General features: G+C 46.1%; 1 protein-coding gene across 4 annotated transcripts in view; it reads right to left on the bottom strand.

The window, feature by feature from the left end:
* Positions 1-8,495: 8,495 nt before the first annotated feature.
* Positions 8,496-17,828, bottom strand: part of DCP1A (decapping mRNA 1A) — a 50,620-nt gene continuing 41,287 nt past the window's right edge. For 3 of the 4 annotated variants that reach the window (XM_036331899.1, XM_036331900.1, XM_036331901.1), the window contains 3 exons: positions 16,470-17,222; positions 12,760-12,978; positions 8,496-12,269 (listed from right to left, as the gene is read on the bottom strand). In XM_036331899.1, coding sequence (XP_036187792.1) covers positions 12,189-12,269; positions 12,760-12,978; positions 16,470-17,222 — 1,053 coding nt within the window. In that variant the 3' untranslated portion in view covers positions 8,496-12,188. The remainder of the gene's footprint in view (positions 12,270-12,759; positions 12,979-16,469; positions 17,223-17,828) is intronic. The other variant, XM_036331902.1, reaches the window with a different exon arrangement.

The raw sequence follows: 17,828 nt of genomic DNA, 5'->3' as shown, positions 1-17,828 counted from the left end.
GCTCATGCCCTTCGATGGGGAATTCTGAGATGATCCCGAGGGCAGCTCCACCTGCGAACATGTCCACAAGAGCAGAGGGCAGAGGCTGGCGGGGTCCTGAGCAGTCATTACCCCATCAGTGTGAAGACCAAAACAACTGAGAAATGGTCTTGCTCTTGGAGACAGAAATTGGACTGGCGAGAGAGGAAATGTAGGTCCTTAATGGTCCCAATGACCACAGAACTGCCTGAGCAATTATTAAACACACAGATCCTGGGGCAGCACTTCCAACCTTCTGAATCAATATCTCCAGGGTGGAGCCTAGGGCTCTGCCTGTCTAAGAAGACCCTCAGGCAGTTTTGTTGCAGGTTCTGAGAATTTTCCAGAGGAAAACACTGGGAAGACCCTTAAGACCTGAGTTCAATGCCCTGCTGTGTGCCCCACAGAACCTAGTGCAGTGTGGTAGGTAAAGCATTGAAAGTCGAATGCATGGTGGGAAGATGTGATCTGTTGTCAACAGGGTAAAAGCAAGGTATAAAACAGCAGGGAGCCCTGGCTGGTTTGGCTCAGTGGATAGAGTGTCGGCCTTCGGATTGAGGAGGTCCCAGGTTCAATTCCAGTCAAGGGCACATGCCTGGACTGCAGGCTCAGTCCCCAGTAGGAGGTGTGCAGGAGGCAGCCAATCAATGGTTTTATCTCATCATTGATGTTTCTCTCCCTCTCCCTTCCTCTCTGAAATCAATAAAAATATATATTAAAAAAATAAATAAATAAAACAGCGGGAGCGTGATCCTCTTTCTGTCAAAAATAAATAAAAGCAGGCGTGTGCTTGTGTGCGTGTGTGTGCCCGGGTATGTGCCTGTTTCTAAGTTTGCACGGGCAAAGCAGAGAGGATAAAGGGCAGGCTCCAAGCTGTGGGGGTGAGGCTGAGGGGGACTTTCAGTTGCTATTTTACACATTTCTCTTTTGTTGGAACTTAGTGCCAAGGAACATGGCTTTTGCCAGTGAACATACTCAGAAAAAAGCAAAACCAAAGTTCCATCTTGAAATAAATGCTGCTGAGACTGGGGAGGCGGGATGCAATTTTATGAATGCACTTTCTTGACTTCTCATGGTTATGTAAAGCTGCCCCTGTGTTTCATAAGCCGGGCTGCTTATGGGTGTTTTGGGGTTGGGAGCAAGTCCCTGGGTGAGGGCTCCTCCTGCCCTTGTTTTGCTATCCGCATGAAACTCAGGGCACAGCTATCCTGATGTGCTCCTGCATGTCCACAGAGTGGGCACCGATGAGGCATGAACAGGCCCCGCGGAGCTGCGTTCCTGAATGACAGCGCTGGGCATCGCTTTGGCAGGGTCAGCCTATGTGTGTGCTCGGGGGCACACTTGCGCTAAGCATCATGGGCCACAAGCCAGCACAGGGCTTGCAGTGAGCCAGTATCCCAGCCTGAGTTCTCAGAGCCCTTTCCTTGACTCATGTCCAGGGCTACCAACGGATGTAGCTCTTTCACATGGATGTTTCTCTCTCTCTACTCTCTCCCCCTCCCTTCCATTCTCTAAAATCAATGGAGCCTGGCTGGTGTGGCTCAGTGGTTGAGTGTTGACCTATGCACCAGGAGGTCACCATTCAATTCCTGATCAGGGCACATGCCCGGGTTGCAGGCTGGATCCCTGGTCGGGGGGCATGCAGGAAGCAGCCGATCAAGGATTACCTCTCATCATTGATGTTTCTATCTCTCCCTGTCCCTTCCTTTCTGAAATCAATACATTTTTACAAAAATAAGATAAAATAAATGGGGAAAAATATCCAGTGAGGAGTAACCAAAAACAAACAAGCATACAAAACAAACAAACCATGGTTTGAAAAATAAATGAATAAATAAAAATCCAAAAAAAAAAAAAATCCATTAAAACATATCCTCGGGTGACGATTAAAAAAAAAGAAGAGCGATTTGGAGTGGCAGCTGCTGGCCTATGCCGAGAGCCCCGCGTGCCCCTGACAGCCTGTCCTGCAGGTTTGTGACTTGGCAGTTCCTTGCAACAAACTTCCTAACATAGACCTATGGGTTCTGCTCGTCTGGTTGAACCCTGGCTGATACACACACAAAGTAGAAAACGTCAATCTGCCATGAACCCGCCATAACCCAGCCATCCAGAGTTCACCATGAACAACTTTTTGGTATTTCCTTCCAGTCATTTTTTCTCTCCCTTTCTATCCATGAACATGCATATCTTAAGTAAGGCCATGAACCCTCTGCTTGCCTTGCTTTTGTTTACATCGCTGTGCATCTTAAATCCTTCCCCACAGAGTCTCAGTGGTTCTCAACCTGTGGGTCGCGACCCCTTTGGCGGTCGAACGACCCTTTCACAGGGGTCACCTAAGACCATCCTGCATATCAGATATTTACATTACGATTCATAACAGTAGCAACATTACAGTTATGAAGTAGCAATGAAAATAATTTTATGGTTGGATCACAACATGAGGAACTGTATTTAAAGGGCCAGAAGGTTGAGAACCACTGGTCTCCGTGCTTTCCTCCCCAGGACTATTCCTGGCGTAGAGGAAGCGCAATGGCTGTTCCCCTTTGGCTGGACGTTGGCACTCCTGCTGCATTTCTCCTGTGACAAACAATACTTGGGCCTGCGCTCCAGCCAGCACTGTGCTTCCCGGAGAGAGGGCTTTTCCCCAGTCGCTACTGTGCGTCCTTGGCCAATCCCAGGACCAGACTGGGTGGTGGGCTCTCCGAGTCACCCAGGAGGCCTGGAGCTGGATGGCCTTGGTATTCCTGAAAGGTGAGCACCAGTATTTGGCCCAGCCCAGCCCAGCCCTGCCAGGCCTACTTTCCTCTCGCATAAAGAAAAGGTGCCTAGTCATTGTAGCTTGCAACTTGAGTAGTGGAGCCTGGGCACTTCCCTGGGCGGGGAGCGGGGAGCCGCCCCAACAGCCCCTGTCAGCTCCTTCCCAGGGGCGCTGTGCCAGGCTGCGCTAGGGCAGAGCCCTTGACAGGGCACTTTTACGGCGGTTGGGCCGCACCTTGCACGGTCTGCAGGATGGGGTGGGGAGAGATCCTCACCCTTGTCCCCTTTGCTTGTCACGCCTGAGTTCCCCTAAGCAAGCCAGGGCGGTGGGGTGGCTCCTTTGTTCCCGTGGATATTGAAGATGCACATGTTTGTTTTGTTGTGGGGAGATGAAGTGGGTTTTCTCTGGGTGGATGTTGACTAGTTGAAGGAAATGGTACTGAGGGTGGACTAAAGCACTCTGGAGACAGGTATATAGAGGGGCTGTTTCATTGTCCCCAGCAACAGCTCCTCCAGGGAAACACGGAGCCATTAAGGGTGGGAGGATTAGTCAGGAGATGCAAAAGGTCCCAAACCCAGGTTAGTTGCCTTCCAAACACAATGGCTTTTACTCTCTCTCTCCCCACCCTCAACCCCAGAATTAGCAAGGGAATCCAGCTGGCCTCTCATTCTGGGGACTTGGACCAGCTGACTAGGACCAGGCCTGGTAAAGCATTGCTCTGTGCTACCGTGCAAAACAGAAAGGTGCTGCTGCTGCTGCTGGCCACCAGTCAGGACAGCGAAATGGTTCTGCCATCACTGACTCTTTGATTCACTCATCCATTCATCCGCTTGTTCCATTTACCAAGGCCCATGTGCTGGTGCTGTGCCAGAGGCTCAGGGAGGACAATCCTGTTAGGGTTCTTGGTTCTGAAGAGGTCACAGGTCACAGGCTGGCAGAGGCTGTGTGTACAAAAGAATTGCCTGCGGAGGCGGCGATACTTGTGGCAGCAAACAAAGCAGTTCATCTCTACAAACTAGGAAAAATGAAGACGAGAACTCTATCTACTGAAATTATTTTCAACCTGTCCCCAAATAACAATATTTCAGAGGCTTTGAAAAAATTTGGTATCTCAGCAAATGACACTTCAGTGCTAATTGTTTACATTGAAGATGGAGAAAAACAAATAAATAAAGAAGACCTAATAGCTAAGGTAGAAGGTCAGCAAGTTTCCCTGAAAAATCTTCCTGAAATAACAAATATTACAGAAGTCAAAAAGATATATAAACTATCTTCACAAGAAGAAAGGATTGGGACATTATTGGATGCTGTCATTTGTAGAATGTCAACAAAAGATGTTTTGTGAAATGTCAGAAACATTAAAAATGTTCAGCATTTATAAAAAAAAAAAAAGAATTGCCTGCTGAGACTGCAGATCAGGGAAGGCTCCAAGGAGGAGGTGACCATGGATAGCAAGTTTTGAAATGACCGTATTCCCTGCAAGAAAACTGTACCTCGCGGGCTGGCATGGGTGAGGGGGACTGAGACAGTGAATCCATTTCGAATTTGAAAACACTGAATTGGAAAGCAGCAACAGCTGTAGTGGGAAAAGGGTGCTGGGTCCCACCCACCTCCTACCCTGGGCCTCAGTTTCTCTGCTTGGTCAGTGTCCTGGCAGGGCACCTCTGAGCCTCCTTTGCCCTCCTCTGATCTCGGGCTGAGAAAGTCCTCTGAGAGCTACACCTGCGATGGGTAATTGGGAATAATCACAACAGGCGAAGCAAACCCTGAACCGGCCCATTGCCCCATCACAGGGAGCAATGCTGCTGTCATTTCACAAATGCTCTTCGCAGTTCTCCAGGGACCTAGAGGCTTCTTCCACGTCCCGCAAGCCCAGAGGGAGGGGTCTGAACACGTCCAGTTCAGCTCTCGCCTCTGCTGAGCTCTGTCTGGGTGAACTTGGACTGACTGCCTTTGGCAAATTACTCAATCGTCAGTTCCCTCATCTGATGTTGAAATTCACTCTATTCCCCAAGTAGTGACAGGCACCTCTACTATGTACACACCGTGGACACAGAGGGGCGAAAGCAGTCCCGGTTCCCCAGGGGGTCACAATCTAATGGGAGTGGGAGGGGTGTGCGCGCGCATGGGTGTGCGCTTGAGCAGGTGTGGTGTCAAGCACACTGTCTGGGACAGAATAGCTGCCGCCCCCAGCCCAAGGTTCGGATGAAGATTAACAGGCAGCACCTGCATGTGTCTCCTTCCACCTTCCAGCCCACCTTGCTCTGCCCTCTCCCCGAGAGGCTGGCTGATCAGGGGCTGAGCCTCCAGCATCGCACTGAGCCATCGTTTAGGGACTCCAAAGTCCTCCGGGAGCATTAATTAATAACCCCGCGTCTTGGGCTGGAGTGCAAATAGCTCTTCGGTCTCCTTTTGGGTGGGAGCCCAGGTGAGTCAAGGCGGTGAGTGCTGAGATCCAGGCTGTGGGCCGTGGCGGGTGGGGGAGGCTGATTCACAGGGGCGTTGGGCCCTGGACAGGCCCTTGGTGGGACAGCAGCCACCTTTTGGGTATGGTGGGGACAAGTGTCGTGTCAGTGAAGACCAGGGCTTCTCTCCTGGGGCATGTGGAGAGTTTCTGTAGTTGTGTGTTTCTTTATTTAATATGGAGCATTTCATTATAGAGTGCTCTGAAATTTCTTCTTCATGTGACACGTAGGGTATGTTAGCATTGTATGTGCAGGCATAGGTCACATTCTCTGTAAATTCCAGCTCAGGACAGTAAAGGTGGAATTACAAAATATTTGTTTAAAAGGGGACGAGGCACCTGCTGGGTAGAGACCCCTGGTGCAGATCCCATGGTTAAGTGGAGGCCACTGACTGCACACCATTGCTCGAGTCCCCCTTCCCATCTGGAGGGCCTAGCTGGGGGAGCGGGGGTCAAACAGAAGCCATCCTTCTCAATGGCAGCAGGATGGGAACCTCTCTATTAGCTCTATTTGGGGGAAAGAACCGGGTCTGGGAGAGGCCTAGGAGGGGCAACGTCTGGGGGCAGGGACACATCAGAGATAGAAACAACAAAATGGGGCCTGGGCAGCAAAATGTGTTTTGTACTTGCTTCAGAAGCCAGGGCTCCATTGCCAACATTCTGAGAGTCCATAGCAAACGGGGGGTGGTTTGCTGAGGGTGCCTCCTAGAGCTTTGCAGGGACTCGGGTGGCACCTGATCCATCTTTCTGGAGTAACAGTGACCTGGTAAGAAAATAGTCCCTGTGGACTGTGGCTGCTTTCCTGGCTCCGTATTCTGGGGCACTTTTCAGTCGGAAGGACTGACACCAATCTAACCAGGGCCAGTGCCTCTGACCCCTCCCAGGGTGACGGGAAGTTGGTGTTGTACGTTGGGGTCTCCACACCCCTCCACCTCAGGGCCGTGGAGAGGGTTAAATAAGCACATGCAGCACATGACGAATGTCAGTTATGATTACTTGTGGAATTCACTTCTAACTTAAACTCATCTGAAAAATGCTTGTCAAATATGGTATGAATGTCACACTGTATTATCTCGGTTCAAGCCATTCTCCTTCTGGTGGTTACATCTCATACTAGTCATCTTCTAGCGAAGTTCCCCGGAGCACCTGGAGAGATGTGGGTAAGGCTTGGCTGGGGCTGGGAGCCCTGCCCTCCTGCCAGTGTGTGGACAGCAAGGTTCACTGCCGGTTGGTTCTGTGTGTGGCAGCTGTCTTCTTGCCTAATCCATTTAGCAAACTCCGAGAGGTAGCCGTTAGAACCTGGTCTTGATCTCAGCTCCTTGGAAACCTGTCAGGCTTGTTCACATTGCACGTGGTAGCTGCCTGAAAGATGGAAGGTAGCTGAGCTTCAGGGTATGTTTGAGGGACCATTTCTGCTCTTCCCTTCTGCCTTCCAAGGACCTGGCTTTGTCTAAAGGTGGGCTTTCCTCAGTGACCACCCAGCGATGCAAGTTCTAGTTCTTCAGTCAGTGAGACAGGCAGGCTGGTTCCTGGTAATTCTCTGAGACAGTTTCCCAGAAGCCTCAATAGTCTCTTATTCAGTCTCCTTACTTAAAGATTAAGTTTAGCAACATGTAATCTATGATCCAGGATCCCTAAACAGTGAGTGAAAACGTTATTAGAAACAATCCAGAAACCACCTGGCCAGTGTGCTCAGTGGTTGAGCGTCAACGTATGAACCAGGAAGTCACGGTTTGATTCCCATGTCCTGATTATGAGCTCGATCCCCAGTAGGGGGCATGCAGGAGGCAGTGATCAATGATTCCCTCTCACTGATGTTTCTCTCTCTTTCCCTTTTCCTTCCTCTCTGAAATCAATATATATATATATATATAAAGAATTCTAGACCAGCTCTCTGGTTTGCTTGGCTTCAGGTCCTGACCCACCTTTGGCATATACCTCAATCACTCTCACCTTCAACTTCCTTCTCCCTAAAATGGGTTATTGTGCAGATCAAGAAAATAATGAGAAAACAAAAACAAAAACAAAAAACCACCACCCAAAAAAAAACACAACAGAAAATGAGGCAGCAATCCTTACCTGTTGAATAAGCAGTTGAATAATGATAACTGGTGTGTGTTTATAACAAAGTTATAAGGCAAGAGTTAGTATATGCTCTGCTCTAAGAAAGCAGGAAGGTATAGCAAACATTTTAGGGAGAATTTTGTTTGGAAACATTAAATGTTAACAATTATTAGGGAGATATATGATTAACACATTTTTTAAATCCTTATGGAGGATATGTTTATCAATTTTGAGAGATAGCTGAAGGGAGAAAAACATTGATGTGTGAGAGAAACATCAATCAGTTGCCTCCCAAATGCAATGAGATCTGACCAGGGATCAAACCCACAACCTTTTGGTGCACAGGACAACGCTCCAACCAACTGAGCCACATGGCCAGGGCTCAACCATTTTTTCCCCTTAAACTTTTCCTTTAAAAAAAAAAAAAATATATATATATATATATATATATATATATATATATATATATATATATTTGATTTTTTACAGAGACGGGAGAGGGATAAAGAGTTAGAAACTTCGATCAGCTGACTTCTGCACACCCCCTACTGGGGATGTGCCCACAGCCAAGATACATACCCTTGACCAGAATTGAACCTGGGACCCTTCAGTCCGCAGGCCGATGCTGTATCCACTGAGCCAAACCGGTTAGGGCTAAACTTTTCTTTATTTCCCACCATGATCACATTTTACTTTCCTCACTCCCTTTCTTTCCTTACCTTCCTAGATGCCTGGCACACATTGGCAGTTCAATACACATGAAACAATGACTTTGGGAAATGACCCAGACTGTAAAGTTTCTTATAAACTGTTTTTGGTCGTGATCAGAACTGTATCCTCCATCTGGGGAAGTGCCAGCAGGATGGGAACCTCTCTATTAGCTCCATTTGGGGGAAAGAACCAGGCCTGGGAGAGGCCTAGGAGGGGCAATGTCTGGAGGCAGGGACACATCAGAGAGAGAAACAGGAGATGAAATTCTCTGGAGTCCACTCATTCAAGGCTTCTGACCTGGGAATCGTGTGGCCTGCGACCCAACCGGCTGGAACAGGGTGGAAGCAGGTAGACAAAGGTTTTGTCAGTTTTGTTCTCTTGCCCCACCCCATCTCACCAGTATTAGGCTCTGGCAAAGTGGAGCAACTCATTCAAAAGATTCTATTTCTATAAATTAAATAAAAACACAATTAAAATTTATTAGGTGGTAAAACTTGGTTTCGAACTTTTATTAAAAAAATATATTTGCAAACATATAAAATTTAGGATGAAAAATGCTCATTTGAAAACATGTAATAACTTAATATTTGCAAACATACACAGATGGTATAAAATTCATACCATTAAAAATGTTAATGATGCAGTATTGCGCTCAAGGAACAAAAATCTTGCTGTAATTCCAGAGCTCCCCTCCCCCACAATGTTTCGGGGAGCTGGGACTCTGGGACACTGAAAGTCATGAGAGCCACGTGGCCAAAGCGGTGGTACAGAATAAAAACCATTTAGAACACAGAACCACACAGGTAAAAGGGAAACACAATCTTGCATCTTCCCCACTCTAAGTGAACAATATTGCATCTCAGCATTTAACGAAGATATCAAATCAAATATAAAACCAAGTGAAACATTGCACACATCTCTCTTGCTGAAAAACAGGCTCCTTGAGGCCCCAGCACACTCAGGAACACAGCGTTCAAAAAGCCCAGTGTTAGTTGCTTTACTTGGTGCAGATCTTAACATTTTAGGCACCTGAAAACACAGGGCACAAGGTACTTTGAATACAAGCGAAGAAAACCAAAGACAGGTAAGAGAGAAACACATGCTCAACAGCAAATGTGCAGCGAGAATGCAGGACACACGTCCCTGTGGTTCCTGGTCTTCACTCACGCGGACTGGGCCCACGCGTGCCTGCACCGCCTCTCATTCCTCCGTGTTTCTGCATTTGCCCAGAGTTACAGTATGATGGCTGATTTTGTTTCTTTAAGCAGTTAGGCACCTTCAATTTCATGTTGCATTATTAGTAATACAATGGCAGTTATGGCCTCTACTACCAAAATGAGAAAATTTCCAACTACATTCTTTGGGGAGGAGAGTAATAAAGCTGCATTGTTTAAAAATATTTAACTAGAGGATTTGATGGGGTTTACAATTTTTATAGGAAAACATAGGTGGAAAAGGAACAAATGCTTGACATGCAAAATTGGGACAGACATAGCCCACACAAAGCCTGCGCATCCTCAGGCAGAGGAGGACCCTGGTCACCTTTGGCTCTTCAAACACCACTGACGGTGACCCAAAGCCTCAGAAGGAAAGCTGTGGACACTCACATGCAGATGGCACGGAATGCTTCTCCTGACACTGACCGTCATTTGAAAACATAGGATTCCAAGCCACACCTTACAAATCTCAGGAGAGGCACAGTGAGGAGGAGCTTCTGCCTAAAGGAGTAAGGTCGTCTGGGAGTCCATTCAAAACAGCACATTAACCACAACAGGAGAGCGGTCACCCCTGCAAAACCTAGCAAGAAGCCTCTCTGTTTTGGTGTCCATTACAATTCAACTAAGGTTCCAGAAAAGACACGGTAGCAATGTAAACACGCAACCCAAGCTAGCACGAGGTTCTGGACAGTGAGCCTGAAAGGAATAAGGCAACTGAACGGACTTCTGGGCCAGGATCATCTAACTGCAACTATCCAGGCTTGGCCCGACTTTCTTAGGAACTCATTCTGGCCCAAACTTCCAGGTAATCATAATGGTGAAGTTCTGGCTTCTGAACTTTAAATACATGCTTTGAATATTTAAATTTGGGAGTTGAAACAGGCATCACCTTTTCAAATCTCCATGACTTGGGCACTTAAAATTTACGTTCACATTAAGGAAACCTTATCACAGATTCTCTTTTCCATCTATCATATTTATTCCCTTGGGTTAAAGGGTGAAAATGAACAGATTTGATTACAGACCCTCTTAGGTTATTCTCTCTTAACTCTCCTAATATTATACATACTCAAATCACCATGTCAATTCTAATGTCTACTAATTATAACCAGAATCCCTTGATTCTTCTGCTTACCAAAGCCCACTGAGACTACTCTTGGGTGAGATCAAACCTACTGGTGCAACTGTTTTCTGAGAACAGTCGTGTGGCTCCGTGGACAGTCTCCTGGTGTCAGTAACTCTCTGTATCCTACTGTAACTTTCCCTTTCCCTGTGATACACCAGCAATTCATTTTTGGTTGCTGAACTTACACACTACCTTTGAAAACAAACTATTCCTAATTGAGTATGAGAACTTATAAGTTTTCCTGACTTTTGCACAATTCACAAATAACTAAGTAGATGCAATAGAAGACACTAAATTGAGAAGCAGAAAAGTTGCCAGAGAAGCATGTTTAGATGAATAAAGCCAATCAAACAAAGCATTCTTTATGCTAAAAAACTAAGACCAAACTAAAACAAGTATGCAATTCACAGGTAATTTTCTAAAATCTCAACTAGGAAACAAAATCTATGGGTTTATGACTGAGTTACCATTAAAGCTTAACTGATTGCTCCCGAGGAACTATCATATCTGTCAGCATTATTCACAGCTAATCCTTATGCTAGCCGGCTGAGCCACTAGGGTTTTTACCCAATCATTAGTGCTCAGAAAAGTAAGCAGTGCATCTTAATTGGTTAAATACTACAAAATGACCTGTATCATAGAAACAAAAACACTTTCATTCAAAGAATATCTTAAAATTACTATTGCTGAAATAAACCCAAATCTACATTAAAATATTACTAATCACCATTACATGCCATAAAATAAATATAAATCCTGGCAGATTAATAGCAGCATAACAAAGCATCTTTACATATTTTCACACTTTGGCTGCAAAAGTACTCACAGCCTGAATACATTGGTAAAGTTCTGAATTTGCTTTGCTTGAGCTCCGTATACTACAGTAAGGTAAGGGCAGTGTGAGTAACAGCTCCCTTTTCTGCATAGCTTCAACATTATTCTCAGTAGACTCGAGGAATGGAACCAGAATGGCTTTGTCAGATTGGTCCACTGGTCCTTTGTCAAAGTGTTAAGGAAAACAATCAACAAAGACCTCTGTGTTTACACAGAAAAGGAAAATAAGGCTATGCTTCACACACAAATGTAACGTTTTCAAAACCACTGGAGAGTTTAACTTAAAGTGAAGATTTCTGATAGAATTTGAGCTTTACCAGCCTCAGCCTTTGCTTCAGAGGTGTGACGTGCCTGCTCTCTCGCCACCATATGGGAACGAACCTGCTGCATGTCAGCACTAAGGACTCTTAAAAACAAAACACAATTTTCAGGACTTTAAAGGCCCAAATGGAGCACTCATATAAGATATACTTCACTTGAACAAACCAGTCCTAACTTGCCCATTTAAATTCTGATGCTTACAACTGGAAACGACATTGCACAGAGCTGGCTTCTGCGCTGCTCAAACTTGACTCTCAGCCTGATGCTCACGTTCCTGGGGGGAAAGAGGAGGGGGGGGGGCAGGCTGGGCTGAACTCTGACTGCAGCAAGGCTGGGGACCCTCCTCCCTAAGACTTCAAAAGCGAAAGCAGTTGAAACTCAAGACTCCTTATTTCACAGGTGCTTACAGCTGATGAAAACACCCACACAACTTAACACAATGGTCTATTTTTTTTTTTTTTTTTGTCAAAACAAAGGGCTGCTGGTGATGCTTCACAGTGAAACCTCCATTATCACTGAGAACGTCACTTGGGAAACATTCTTAAGGATGAGTCTCTTTCTCAAAGGCTCAATTTCAGGATTCTAGGAACTCCATGTTCTGTTCAGAAGTTCTCATGATGAGGCCTGTTTGTTTCTGAGGTTGACATTCTGTTTTCAGGCTGGTTTCTGCTCCAGTCATAGGTTGTGGTTGTCCTTGTTCTTGGTCAGAACCTGCAAGTAGACTTCATGAAGTGTACTGAGGAAGCTGGAGTCATTCTGGAAGAGAGGGTAATGTCAGTTACCTTATCAGAGCTCACGTCCTATTTTTAAAAAAATATGTTTGTACTGATTTTGAGAGAAAGGAAGGGAGAGGAAGAGAAATGATCAGCTGCCTCCTACATACTCCCTACTACGGACCAAGCCGGCAACCTGGGCATGTGCCTTGACCAGGTTGCAACCTCTTGGTGCATGATATGATGCTCAACTAATTAAGCCACACCAGCCAGGGCAGAACTCACATCCTTGATAACAGCTCAGGAAAAAGCTGTGTGAGTAACTAGTTATAAATGATTTGTATAACTAGGTACCCATAGAATCTTACCATCCAGAAACACCATGATTAATAATTCACTCAGATATTATTCCACCTATAAGCTCAGGAAGAGAATAACATTACTTCCATCTAGTCCTGAATTAACTTACTGACCTAATTTCTAAAACTTGTAATTTTTTAAAATTAAAGAATGAAAATTCAAAGACTACATACCTTAATTAGATGTATTAACGTATCCTGGAGCTGAGACTTGCTGAGAATGATGGAAGGCTTTCTCTGATTTTCCGACGTTCCAACTGTCAGAGGCGAAGAGGAGCTTGCTTTCCTCTCCAGGTCTGTGGCCCTGGTCACTGTCTGCTGGAAAACACTCGGGGACAGCAGCACTGAAGACACTACAGCGGTTGTTGCAGTAACCACGGGGGGACCTGCAACCTGCAGGGGAACAATGGTCATTTCTGTATCAAAGTGCAGAAGCCAGCAGCCAGGCTCAAAGTAAGCAACACCCGATAACCCGATAAGCAGAAGGAGACTGGAGCAGAGTCCAATGCTAACTATTTGGAGTTCAGATAAGCATTCAGTAGAAGCATTTATGTCTGGTTAGGAAACGTGTCAGCTAAAGGATGAAGAGCCCATTTATGTGTTAAGAATTCTGTAGAGTTGTTATGAGAAGCCAAGTCTGATCACTAAAGAAGGGGAATATGATGAATAACCAGCATGGTATGTACACACAGTAAGAACAATCCTATGATAAATTAAAATGTAAATTTTTTATGGGGGGGGCAAGAAAATGATTGAAAGAGGACATGAGAAAACGTTAGGGATGATGGCAATGTTACATATTGTGATTGGGTGAGGTTACTCGAGGGAGAGATGTTTGTCAAAACTCTGCATTTTAGTATATGTAAATTTTACTTCAATAAGAAGAGAGCCCTGGCTGGTTTGGCTCAGTGGATAGAGCGTCGGCCTGCGAACTGAAGGGTCCCAGGTTCGATTCCGGTCAAGGGCATGTGCCTTGGTTGCGGGCACATCCCCAGTGGGGGGTGTGCAGGAGGCAGCTGATTGATGTTTCTCTCTCATCGATGTTTCTAACTCTCTATCCCTCTCCCTTCCTCTCTGTAAACAATCAATAAAATATATTTAAAAAAAAAATAAGAGAATTTAAAAAATCCAGTTACATAGCACTTGTTTCTTTTGTAGTGTTCAATATATTTACTATACTACTGCTGGTATCAAAGATAGAATTTCTTAAAAATAAAACTAACATCTACCTCCTTCCCCATTTAGATGTGCTTCTAGGCTAGTAATGGCTAACCATCGGAATATACTAAGCTAAGAATAATCAGTTTTAATAATGCTCATATTTGCTATAATCAACAAGAGATCTACATTTCTCTACCTGTCACCCTCCTCATGTACAAAGAGCAAACAGCCTGTCAGTTTGTGGGTATAATTTTGGTGTCTGAGCCATTTAGCGTTTTTTGTGTGTGTGGCATCAGGCTGAGAGATCCCGCCAATCACCGTGTAGCAGGAGAAGCTACAGAAAAGACTGGGTGACAAGACCAGTCAGAAGCTGGCTTTAGTGTAAAATCTGAGACATGAGGCGAAATGAAAAGGCTCAAAGGCAAATGGGAATGTAAAATTTTAGAAATGAAAAAAAAAAAGTGTGCATTTTCAAGGCTGGCAGGTAATTGAGGGTGGGGGCAATTTTTAAAAATGGGGTAGGGGAGGATAAACAAGACAGAGCGCACAGGCCTGGGAGGCTTTGTTGTCAGGGCAACGGGAAGCCAAGGAGAGCACTGTGGCAGGCAGTGACACTGCCCTTTGCTAACTGGGACATCACAGCTCTTCCAGGGCAAAGCGTATTTCCTACTCAGAGAAGCAGGCTGCTGTGTTCTGAGCAGTCACCCACCCATTCACAAACACTGAGCAAATGCCGGCCCTGTGGCTGACCCTGCGCGTGTACAGTCAGGGAAGACATCCACACAGTGATGACTCGAGTCTACAGAGGCCACAGTAATGAACTGTCTGGGGTCGCAGAGGAGCCTGGCCTACGAGCGGGTAACTACGACGAGTCTAGCTTGAAAGCTATGAACTTTTCAGTCAAGTACAGTGCTTTACTTCACACCCAGGACTTTTTTTTGTTGTTAATCCTCACCCCAGGATATTTCCCATTGATCTTTTAGAGAGAGTGGAAGAGAGAGGGAAAGACAAACATCAATGTGAGAAAAACACATCAATTGGTTGTCTCCTGCAAGAGCCCCAACCAGAGCCCGAGTCAGGGAGGAGCCTGCAACCACGGTATGTGCCCTTGACTGGAATGGAACCCGGGACCCTTTGGGGGTCAAGCCCACAACCCAGCCTATGCCGACCAGGAATCGAACCATGACCTCCTGGTTTATGGATTGATGCTCAACCACTGAGCGACCCTGGCCGGGCCATTTTAGGACTTTTTGTTTGTTTTTGCCTGATAGTTCCATAAGTCCTCCTTTGACGCAGGACCACGCAAATTATCCCAAGCTTTGCTCAACTCCCAACTTCTTCAGTCCTCATTCAGTGTCTACCTTGTGCAGGCACACTAGGGTGCCACAGAGCATCCCAGGTTTGAAGCTTATTAAATTGTCACTTTGGGCCAGTTCTCGAGGTTCTCTGCAGCACAAGGGGGAAGGAGAGTGTCCTATGTAACAGGTCTTGTGCCCTAAACTGCGTTTGCTGCCACTCTTCCTGTTGCTGTGGGAGTGCAGCCTCAATCCTGAGTGCCTCCTTTCAAGGGCAGCATTTGTATGTGTATTTTCTCAATTACCTGGCAGTATCGAATTTTAGGAGCCGGGGCTTCATTGAGTTCTAATGTGTGTGCTCTACAACTAGAAGTTCTTTCTCTCCCAGTGAATGAGGACAAGATTTCACATGTGTAAGCGTGACTCTGGATAGAGGACGTTTAGTGCTACCTGTCCAGTTTAAAGCGCCTCATCCAGAGGTGTGCTGCCAGGACCTTGCACATCTGCAGACTCAATAGGAACAACAGCTCTTACAAAAGCCACAGGTTTCAGTTTTTTCCTCAGAGACACAGTTAAGGCTTTGCACACACCTCCTTGCGGTATGAAGAGGGTCAGAATCTGTCTTGAAGCTTTCATCCTGTTGCATCATCAACTACACTGTCACAAGTTCCTGTCAGCCTCTTCCATCAGGAATCTAGGACTAGTTGCTAACGTTTCCTATTGCTAACCTACAATTTTCCTCATTAATTAGGAAATCCTTATTGAAACGTGCTATGTCTGTTCATCTCTCTTTTTTTAAACATTGGTCTATGCAGCAAAACCAGGATCCTGAAGTCTTTGCCAAAAGTGTTACCCATTGCCATCTTGATAAGAGCTCCCATTTTCTAAAGAACACAGTATGCGTAAGTTCTGCTGGGTGTGGCCCTAGCAGGTTTGGCTTAGTGGATAGAGTGTCAGCCTGTGGCCCAAAGGGTCCTGGGTTCGATTCTGGTCAAGGACATGTACCTTGATTGCAGGCTCCTCCCTTGCCCGGGCTGTGGTTGGGGCTTATGCAGGAGGCAACCAATCAATTTGTTTCTCTCACATCAATATTTCTGTCTTTCCCTCTCTAAAAATCAATGGAAAAATATCCTTGAAGATTAAAAATAAATGAAATAAAATAAAATAAAATGACTCTGTCTTGCCCTGGTGGCGTGGCTCAGTGGTTGAGCATTGACCTATGAACCAGGAGGTCACGGTTTGACTCCAAGTCAGGGCACATGCCGGGTTGGGAGCTCGATCCCCAGTGTGGGGCGTGCATGAGGCAGCCAATCAATGTTTCTCTCATCTATGTTTCTCTCTCTCTATCCCTCTCCCTCTAAAATCGGTAAAAGCATATGGTCTTTCCAGTTCCCCCCACTCGGTTAAAGCACCCCCCTCCTGCAGTACCTGAGGGGGAGCAAGCACCATGTTGCTCAGGGCGGTGGAGGCTCTTGCTGCTGCTGTCTTAGGAGGAGGCTCTATGAAGCTCTCAGGTGTGGCCAGCTGGCCAGCTGCTGGAGGAAAGCTGGGTGCCACTGCACCCTTCCCAAGCGACTGTGTCTGTATTTGGTCATGCTGTGGGGTCAACCTGAGTTTCTGGAGAAGATCAACACTTGGGAGGGTTGTCCCAGCAGTGTTTGTCACGCTCAGAGGGGCCCTGAAGGGGCTCTGACTGGCAGTCAGACTGGCATGGCTCAGCTCGGGGACTGACTGACCCAGGAGTGGAGACCTCTGTCTTGGCGTGGTCTTCACTGCCTGCATCATGGTGGTGTTTCGGGGTAAGCAGGGGGGAACCTGTACAGTAGGAGCTTCTGCTGGTAGAGTGGGGCTGAGCCCGGGGTGCAATGGGATCGCATAGCTTGGGAGCTGCTTTTCATTGGACTGTGAGATGGAGGCAGGAGTGATTAGCACCGGGGCAGTGACTTCAGGTTGGGCTGAGTGGTGGGCAGCGGGATGGGCACCCGGGTTTTCTGACCGAGGAGTCCCTCCTGACTGCTCAAAGGAAAATGGTAGGAATGAGCTGAGTTCTTTCTGAGGGGCATCTCCTGGCAGCTTCTCTACTTCTTCTGAATCCAGACCCACAACTGTTGGCTGTTCCTTTGGCAAAGAGGTTCCAAACAATTCTTCCACGGTCAGGTGTTTGTGTCCTGATGGAGCAGACTGGAAAACAAACAAAACCACCAATGAAAGACATCTCTTGCAAACCAGTGTAACTACACTTTTTCATCAATCAAAAACAGTTTGCAGAAGCAAGGATGGATGGAGTCTGAAAATAAGAAAATGGAACAAAGTGAAGATGTACCAGCGATTAAGGCCAAGATGCATCTAGTCTCCCCAGGTTGGTGGGTAGAAATCTACATTAGTAGCCCTGGTTGGAGCTCAGTTGGTTAGAGCATTGTCCCAATACGCCAAGGTTCCTGGTTTGATCCCCGGTCAGGAGGACCATACAGGAATCAACTAATGAATGAATAAATAAGTGGAACAACAAATTAATGTCTCTCTCTCTCAAAAAAAACAAAAACAAAAAACATGCACTAGTAATAAAATTCAAATTTTAGGGACTCCAGATAACAGCGTTAGAGTTCACTTTTTTCCTGGGCAAATGACTGATAACAGGTGAGGGGACAATTACCTTATTACAAAGTTAATTGTGCCTATTGCCCCATGTCAGTAACACATGTAGGGAAATAACATTCAGGAGGACAGAGGGACCAAATGCTGATCAGGTAATCCTACTTTTATTTTGACTACTTTTTTTTTTTTTAA

This window comes from Myotis myotis, unplaced genomic scaffold, assembly GCF_014108235.1.
Source record: "Myotis myotis isolate mMyoMyo1 unplaced genomic scaffold, mMyoMyo1.p scaffold_m19_p_13, whole genome shotgun sequence".
Classification (NCBI taxonomy): domain Eukaryota; kingdom Metazoa; phylum Chordata; class Mammalia; order Chiroptera; family Vespertilionidae; genus Myotis; species Myotis myotis.
This window is presented reverse-complemented; position numbering and strand designations above follow the sequence as displayed.